We start from the raw sequence: 9,466 nt of genomic DNA on the forward strand, positions 1-9,466 counted from the left end.
TGTTTGTTGAGACCGATGAATAGTGAGTTTATGATCCAGTTTATCTATGAATAATATTTGAATCTTCTCTGAATTCTTTTATGTATGATTGGTTATCTTTGCAAGTCTCTTCGAATTATCAGTTTGGTTTGGCCTACTAGATTGGTTGTTCTTGCCATGGGAGAAGTGCTTGGCTTTGGGTTCGATCTTGCGGTGTCCTTTCCCAGTGACAGAAGGGGCAGCAAGGCACGTATTTTATCGTTGCCATCGAGGATAACAAGATGGGGTTTTATCATATTGCATGAAACTATCCCTCTACATCATGTCATCTTGCTTAAGGCGTTACTCTGTTTTTAACTTAATACTCTAGATGCATGCTGGATAGCGGTCGATGAGTGGAGTAATAGTAGTAGATGCAGAATTGTTTCGGTCTACTTGTCTCAGATGTGATGCCTATATACATGATCATACCTAGATATTCTCATAACTAAGCTCAATTCTGTCAATTGCTCAACAGTAATTTGTTCACCCACCGTAGAATACTTATGCTCTTGAGAGAAGCCACTAGTGAAACCTATGGACCCCGGGTCTCTTTCTTATCATATCAATCTCCATCACTTTATTATTGCTTTGCTTTTACTTTTTACTTTGCATATTTATACCAAAAATATTATTTATCATCTCTATCATATCTCACTTTCGTAAGTGACCGTGAAGGGATTGACAACCCCTAAGCACGTTGGTTGCGTTGAGCTATTGTTTTGTGTAGGTATAAGGGACTTGAAGCGTAGCCTCCTACTGGATTGATACCTTGGTTCTCAAAAACTGAGGGAAATACTTACGCTACTTTGCTGCATCATCCTCTCCTCTTCGGGGAAATCCAACGCAGTGCTCAAGAGGTAGCACTCAGCCGCTTTGGCTTTATACTCCTCCTCTAGGAATTCACAGCGGCTCATAGCATTTTTCAGTTCGAGCGCCATTGAGGATATTTTCTCCTCATATTGGTGTCGAGCAGCTTGTTCGGCCTTTAACTTGGCCGATGCCTTTTCGGCAGCCGCATTACTAAACCGGGCCTGCTCCTTGGCCCGGGCCTGCTCTGCCCGAAGATTCTCAACGGCGGCGGCACCATCTGCAGCCATGCACATTCCAATATGCAATTTTCAGCGTCACGCTTATATTACAAATACGTATATGTAAGGATTGCTTCGAATACATACCTTGCGACTCGTCAAGACGCATGTTGATAAGCGCAATATCAGCATCTGCCTCATCAATCTTGTGTTGCAAATTCGCAATCTCCACAGTCCAAACAGTTTCCGGCGAGGTTACAGCCTGTGTTCCAATTAATCATATTACTTCCTGGGCATATCTTTTGATCCTCTCATAGCCTCCCTCGGGAAGCCAATCAGAGTCTCGGGGGCTACTATCTATACACAGGTGTATTCTTGAATAAAACACAATCGAACAGATTACGGTACAAACCTCGAAGCCTCTTAGCAGGCCCACGGAGGCCTCATGCAATCCTCTTTTCGTGGCCAGGACCTTTTCAACCACCGTGCCCATCAAGGTACGATGTTCCTCTGAGACAGATGTCTGTCGCAGCATGTCCGTCAATATATCCGGCGCCTCTGGGTCTCCGGAGGCTGCCGTACGAGTACGACCTCCCGTTGAAGGAATCCGTTTATTCGTATCCAGCTGTAGACCGGAATGTTCGGGGCCTTTATTGTTGGTCCCCGGACCCTGGGCCACCGAAGTATCACCTTCGGGTTGTGTCTTCATCACCCCTCGCATCGCTTGATGGGGAGAGACCCTCCGTGACGACACCTCGAAGTCAGCCTCCCTGTTGGGCGAGGAGATTGGTGGAGACATCTCGCTTTCCATCATCTCCGGCAGAAGATCCCCCAAGGAAGAGGATTGTTGAAGAAGACTGCATACTGAACTACAAAAAACATATATTCTAGACGTTATAAGAAAGGGACAGGACGTATTTAAAACACCCTTGTTCACTTATGATTTGGCATGAGGCTTGTCCTTGTCATGGGACTACGCGATGACGTTGTCCTCCGAGCCCGAGCCACCCTACGAAGGCATCTTGCCTCGCTTAGGAGCCTTTTCCTCCCAATCTTCGAAGGCGGCCCTTTTCTTCCCATGGGGGGAAGAGACATTGACTTCCCCTTCATTTTTGTCTTCAGATAATGGAATCTTGATTCCTCCGGACGCGATGCCTGGTGCATCTTTGGTCCTCTCTGCCTTGCCCTCCTTCACAGGCATCTAGTACGATGTCGGGGCTAGCATCCTTGTTAATACAGGATCCGATGAACCCTCGGGAAGAGGGGCCGGACACCTAATCAGCTTCGCTTTCTTTATCCAGCCCTGGAAAGAGATAGTTTGCTCAGTAAAGTATTACAGCATACTTAAAAAAGAGGGGGTGTTCGGAAGTCAAATGCTTACCGGAGTATCCGGACGGTTACAGTCGAGGCATGTGTCCTCAGTAGTGTCTAGCCAACATTTTCGTTTTCCGAAAAACAACTGCCACATCCCTTTGTGCGTAATTCCGAAGAAGTGTTGGAGGGTTCGTGGTCCTGCTGGATTGAACTCCCACATACGGAGAGGCCTACGCTGGCATGGAAGGATTCGGCGAATCAGCATTACTTGAATCACGCTGACCCGATCGATGTCCCTCTCGAGGAGGGTTCGGATGCGGCTTTGTAGAGTTCGCACTTCATCAACTAATACCCAATCCAGCCCCTTGTTGACCCACGATGCAAGCTGTGATGGTGGGCCAGGGCAAAACGTGGGTGCAGCTACCCACTTGGTGCTGCGGGGCTCCGTAACGTAAAACCACTCTTGCTTCCATTGATTGGGAGTTTCGGCAAAAGAGCCTTCTGGCCAAGGAGTGTTGATGAGTGGGCTGACTACAACACCGCCGCACTCCGCCTGTTCCCTGTCGACTACCTTTGGTTTCACAATGAAGGTCTTGAGCCATAAGCCGAAGTGTGGGGGATTCAAAGGAAGGCCTCGCACGTAATGATGAACGCCGAGACATGGAGGAAAGACTCCGGGGCTAGATCGTGAAAATCAAGTCCATAATAGAACATTAGCCCCCGGACGAAGGGGTGAAGAGCGAGCCCTAGCCCTCGAAGGAAGTGTGAGATGAACACCACCCTCTCGCCAGATCTGGGGGTCGGGATAACCTGCCCTTGAGCAGGAAGCCTGTGGTGGATTTCCGCGGTCAGGTATCTGGCTGCTCGAAGCTTCGCAATATCCTCCTCTGTAACAGAGGAAGCCACCCATCGGCCTTAAGGGATGGACATAATGAGGAAGCTCGGAGCAATGAAATCGAAACCTTGGGTGCTAGAACTTGAGGCTGGAGAGGCTGAGGAGAAGTTTGGCGTCAAGAAGGACGGCCCTTGGTTCCTTTATAAAGGCAGCAGGGATTAAACGCCTCCTCCTGAGCCTGAAAGCCTGCCTATTCCTAAGGAATCTTTCTAATGGAGCGGTTGGGTTACCCGCGCTCGTATTAATGAGAATCCCCAATAAGGGGACACGATCTCTGCTTCGACAGAACGTGCCAATAGCAACCGCGCCTCGAAACATGGAACGGCGGGACAGGAAACGGTTCGAAAAACCAGGCGAGCGTGATGTCATGTTGTAAAAAGTTGTCGGCAGTTTGGACTCCTGGAATATTATATTCTCTTTGCGGCTGTGTGGTGTGTGTGTGTGTTACAGGTCCGGACACGTTGATACATCCGAAGACTATTGTGGAGTTTGGAAGGAGGAACACGCCTTGCAATGCCGAAGACAGGCCTATGCGTCGGATACCTTGTCATTGAAGCCAGGTTCAGGGGCTACTCAGGGAGTCCTGGACTAAGGGGTCCTCGGGCGTCCGGCCTGTTAGCCATGGGCCGGACTGATGGGCTGTGAAGATACGAAGACCGAAGACTACACCCGTGTCCGGATAGGACTCTCCTTGGCGTGGAAGGCAAGTTTGGTGACTAAAATATGTAGATTCCTTTCTTTGTAACCGACCTTGTGTAACCCTAGATCCTCCCGGTGTCTATATAAACCAGAGGACTTACTGCGGAGGACATACATTATCATAGCCATACAAGCTAGACCTCTAGGGTTTAGCCATTATGATCTCGTGGTAGATCAACTCTTGTAATACTCATATTCATCAAGATCAACCAAGCAGGACGTAAGGTATTACCTCCATAAGAGGGCCTGAACCTGGGTAAAACATTGTGTTCCCTGTCTCCTGTTACCATCGACCTTAGACGCACAGTTCAGGACCCCCTACCCGAGATCTGCCGGTTTTGACACCGACAGTCGCCGCCCCGATTCCGGGCACTACATGGAGCACCCACCATTGCGCCAGCCATTGTCGCCGCCCATACAACAGCAACCGCCGCCGCGATCCCGCATCACGCGCCGTCGACGCCGGAGGAAGCTCCAGCCGCCAAGCGCGTCCTACGATGTCGCCGGGTGCAGGATCCCAAGATCCGCCGTCACCGGCGCCGCCACGAGGACTAACCATCTGGCCCGTCATCCTCGGCGGAGAGGATGCCACCGCTGCCATGTTCAGATCCATGCCGGAGTCGCCGCCGGGTCCACCAACACCGGATCCGGGTCGGACGCCGCTGCGACCACCACCGCCGCCATGAGGACCAACCATCTGGCCCATCATCCCCGGCGGAGGGGACGCCGTCGCCGCCATGTTCGAATCTGGGCTGGAGTCGCCGTCGGGTCCGCCAAGACCGGATCCTGGCCGGACGCCGCCACCGGCCACGCCTAGCCCCACCTCCATCCTCTGTCCATCTCACCTCGCATCACCACAAACGCCTCCAGCAGGAGCCACCACGCCACCATGGATCGAGGAAGAGGCCGCACCTCCGCGGATCTTGCGCCCACGTCGTCGTATAGGGAAGGAGGAACAACCCACCGTCGCCGCTGTCGAACACACGGGCTCTACCCGGTGTTGTCCCCTGCCGGCGATAGAGGGGAAGAAGGGATGGGATCGAGGCGGTTAGGGGCTAGGGTTCCCCCTCCCCCCCCCCCCCCCCCCGGATCGCCCTGGAGGGGCGAGTGATGAGGGGGTACGAGCGTCCACACCACGTGAAGGATGGAGGCGATCTTATTGGGGGCGGGCAATCAACCAACAAAGCGAAGTGGGACGCCCACGTACTAAAACGTGTCTGATACATTTGTATCTAAACAAATTTAAGACATGTAATATAGATCGGAGGGAGTATTTCCTATAACACTAATCGAGCATTGGAAATGTGAGAACAATTCTTAACATGTAGTGTTGATGGAAAACACCTATCAAAACTAAGTTTTTTTTTGTGAAGCGGAGGTAAAAGATTTACCTCGTCTTATTAGTTACGAGAGGATAGAATTCGTTTGTGTTACAACACACCGATGTTACAAATACAGTTTATCTAATTCATATCTAAATGTCTTTTAAAGATGTCACATCTAAACTCCCACAAATATATAATGCAGCAACAAGAAAAAAAAGACAAAAAATAGATCACAAACAGAGTAGACATCAGTTTAGATGTGACATAACTAGATGTGTCATGTGTGTGCTACCGAACCGGAGGACACTTTTCATGCTCTTTGTAGATGTCCTCAAGCGGTCGTCTTATGGCAAGCTATGGCGCGGCAATGGAATATTCCGGACATCCGCCGAGTCATGCACACTGGGCCAGAGTGGCTTTTTCATCTGCTCGCGGACTTGTCACCAGAGGAGCGGATGTATACGCTCATGATGATTTGGCATTGCTGGCATGTGAGAAATGAGATCGTCCACGACAAACGATCACCGCTGGTCGAAGCCTCGACCAGATTCCTAACCAGCTATATCAACTCATTGCTAGCCATCCAGGCGTACCCTTATGGAGATCACATCAAAGGAAAAATGGTGGCTGCGCCCTTGTACAGCAGGAAATTGTTATCACATGTAGAGCATGAGAAGCCATCAGCACTTGGATGGGAGGCACCACCGGCCGGCTGGGCTGCGCTCAACATCAACGGGTCCTTTCCTGCCAAGGACGGAACTACAGGAGCTGGCATAGTTCTCCGGGATGAACATGAAAATATTTTTTTTTTGTCTTGCCATGAGTTAAGGCCGTGTGCATCACCACTAGAATTTGAACTTGCTCATGTTCAGAAGGCATCTCTCTGACTACTCACTGGTCTGAGCTGCCTTTTGTGATTCAAATGGACTGCGTAGAAGTGATAAACTAATCGAAGAAGGTATTGGCGACTGGTCGGAGCATGTGATGTTGATCCGCAAGATTACTTCGCGTCTTCGGGAACATGATGAATTCTTAGTTAAGCTTGTGAGGTGTGAACAAAATGTTGTTAGTCACTTTTTAGCGAAATTTGGTCGAATAAAGAAGCGCACTGCGGTGTAGCTTCGTTCTAGGCCTGACAAGGTTCCGGACCTATGTAATGCAGACATGGTGCCACTTAATTAATGAATTCCAATTTTTCCTCACAAAAAAATGCATATCAACCTAACCAAAACCGAATTGCAGTTTGTCATCATGAACAAAAAGAACTGATATCTTAAATTTTGCACAGTACATCGAACCTGTAGTACGCACCAGGCCTGCAAAGCAATTAATAGATCATAGTTTACATGGTTGATCGCACTATGCACATGGAAAATCAACAAACTAGCTAGGGAACAAACCAACTAGGCTTAGTTGAGTATTCACGATTATCGTCTAGTGACATGTACAGGCACTCCATCTTGCCGTCATGCATCTCATAGTAGTACGCCGATGCTTTGGGATGCCACGTCCGGTGAAGAACATAATATATCCGAGCTCCGGTTCCAACACGATTATTGTCGCTAAAGGTCGCATGGTGGCAATCCATGAACACATCGTAGTTGCCACCGATTCCATCTCCTGTTACCTTACGCCAGGAGAGCTGGCCATCCCTAGATCCAGACGTTAACTCAAAGAAGGCAAAACCTGCTGGCTCAAGTGATTTCACGCTTAGAACGACCAAAAGTAGCTTGCTTGGCAATGCAACGAGATGGAAGTAGTCGAAATCGACAGGATCATCATGTTTGTAAGGCCAATATATCATGGAGTAAAGCTTGGACGTCGACTGTGGCGCATCAATCGAGCAGAGGAACTCGAGTGTGGTTGCGTCAAACACCAATGTGGCACCATTAGATTCCAAGCCATAAATCTTGCCCTGAAAAGAGGTTACATCGATGAAATAGTCGAAGCGAGAAGACGGGCGTTTTGGCAGCTTCGTCCAGGCCGCGTCTCCCGGCCGGCAGACCACTATGCTCTCTCGTTCCAGCAAGCAGCGGTGGAACATGATGATCATCATGTCGTCTGTGCTTGCTGACAAAGAACCGGGCGGGGCATGAATGGCGAAGCGGAAGTGATCTGAGAATTCGAGGTATGTCCGGAAGGATACATCATAGAAGGGGGTGCGGATCTGGACCTTGCGCGCGCTCTCGTCAGCCGTATGGTGCACGTACCTGATGTCGGACATGGTCTTGCCGTCGTGGACCGCGCTGATCTTGGGCAGAGCGGCGGTGGCGCCGGTGGTCAGGTGCGAGAGGCGGCAGGACGCGTCGCGGGCATCGACGACGACCGACCACCCGCCCGGCAAGGGGAAGACGAGCGCGTGCGCTGAGCCGGCACGGGGAGCGGAGCGGTTCCGAGGGGCGGGGAGCAGCAGGCGAGGCGCTTGCCCTGACGCGGCGCGCCATGTCCGGCAGACAGACCGGAACGCGGTGAGCCCTGTGATGGGATCGCGGGATCGCTGGGCGATGAGCTCCAGCAATTCGGAGGGGAGATCCAGCCAATCGAGCGGTTCGCGGTGAGCCGCTCTTGTGTTTCTCTTCTTCTTTGGCCGTCGGTTAATCGCCATTGTGACCACGGCCGTCTTCTTCCTTTAATTTGCTGTTATGTTACGTGTAGACCCCTGTAATCTAACCAGCCCGTAATATAACCAGCTTGTAGTCCGAACTGATTCCTTAGCTAGCCAGCCTGTAGTCCGATCCGAACTGATCCCGACCAAAAGCACCTTACTCGCGGGTAGCGTCGTCAAGGCACGGGCTAGCGTTCCAGATGGATTCCGATAAAACTACCGGGCTGAGATTTATACGAACTTAATTACGTAAACGTAGGGAAGAAATTCACACTAACCTCCTATTAACCTCCCTTGAATTTCGGATGTATCTATAGAAGACGTGATACAATTCTTTTCATTTTTGTGATGATAGGAAACGCGGCAATCTATATCTATATCTATATAGTGTTACTGTTCATCACCCAGGATGCAGAATAAATTATTCTTCACCCGAGGTAATTTTACGATCGCTTCTTAAATAAATTACGTTTAAAATATAAATAGTTACATGTGTATTGATTTAATATGTAAAATTTGATATAAAAAACAAAAAAAATAGGTTATAAGACCAGAAAAATCATATTTTATGTATGTTTTACACTATTTTTTACATTCGTAATTTTACGTAACATAAAATATTTTTACGGTGGGTACATATTTTCTTACATTCTCTTTTTATGTTGAAATAAGACAAAATTTACGAAACGTAAAAATACGGTTCATTGATGTCAAAATAGAGGTGATAAAGAATAACTATTCCCCACCCAGATGACGAATAGCACGACCCTATATATATATATATACACCTACTATTAAAAGAAGGTGGTATTCTTGGTTTCTTCCCGCTTCGTTTGGTCCCGTTTCAATTAATTTCACGTAAGCTATTTGGTTTCGTTACTCGCCACCCGTTTTGGCCCAACACAGGAAGCCCATCTGGCGGTGCACTGTGGGTCAGGTCGGAGAAAAATAAAATTGTCGAGTCATAATCTGCCAACCGGTCACGCATAATTTGTCCAACTGACCCAGCTAAAGATATGACTGGATTTATTTTTCTCCTGTTGCAACGCTCGGGCCTTTTTGCTAGTGATTACAGAAGCTCTGCAGGACTTTTGAGGTGAGTTGTTTCAATTAGTAATTAGATGAGTCCGTCCTTATTATTGCAATAAAGTTAGTGTTGCAGAACCCACTAAAACAGACACTGGTGCAGAACCGGGCTTTAGTCCCGATTCGTAAAGGCCTTTAGTGCCGGCTCCATAACCGGCACTAAAGGATGAGCACTAAAGCCCCCCCCCCTTTAGTATCGGTTCGGCATGAACCGGTGGTAAAGTGCCACCACGTGGCACGAGCCAGGCCACAGGTGCGGTAGATCATTAGTACCGATTGGTAACATCAACCGGTACTAAATGTTTGTGGGTTTTGATTTTATTTTTTATTTTTCCTTTAAATTTGTGTTATCAATTTAATTTAGGATTGTTTTACGTTATAATGAGTTGTTAAATCATTAGGTGAAAATACCGCAGATTAGTTTCGACTGGATGCATATGTGGATTAGCTAGCTGAGTGATCAAGTATATGCCATATATCCATATATATTACT

At 48.7% G+C, this 9,466-nt stretch overlaps 1 protein-coding gene across 1 annotated transcript; it reads right to left on the reverse strand.

Annotated features, from left to right (window-relative positions):
• Positions 1-6,563: 6,563 nt before the first annotated feature.
• LOC147991006 (uncharacterized) lies at positions 6,564-7,887 on the reverse strand. The gene is made up of 2 exons (XM_087535065.1): positions 7,493-7,887; positions 6,564-7,197 (listed from the first exon to the last, which is right to left on the reverse strand). Exons 1-2 carry the CDS (start codon positions 7,885-7,887, stop codon positions 7,083-7,085), a joined length of 510 nt encoding a protein of 169 aa, XP_087391191.1. The 3' UTR covers positions 6,564-7,082.
• Between the last annotated feature and the right edge of the window lie 1,579 nt (positions 7,888-9,466).

The sequence above is a fragment of the Triticum urartu genome, chromosome 1A, assembly GCF_056163025.1.
Source record: "Triticum urartu cultivar PI428250 chromosome 1A, HENAU_Tu73, whole genome shotgun sequence".
NCBI lineage: Eukaryota > Viridiplantae > Streptophyta > Magnoliopsida > Poales > Poaceae > Triticum > Triticum urartu.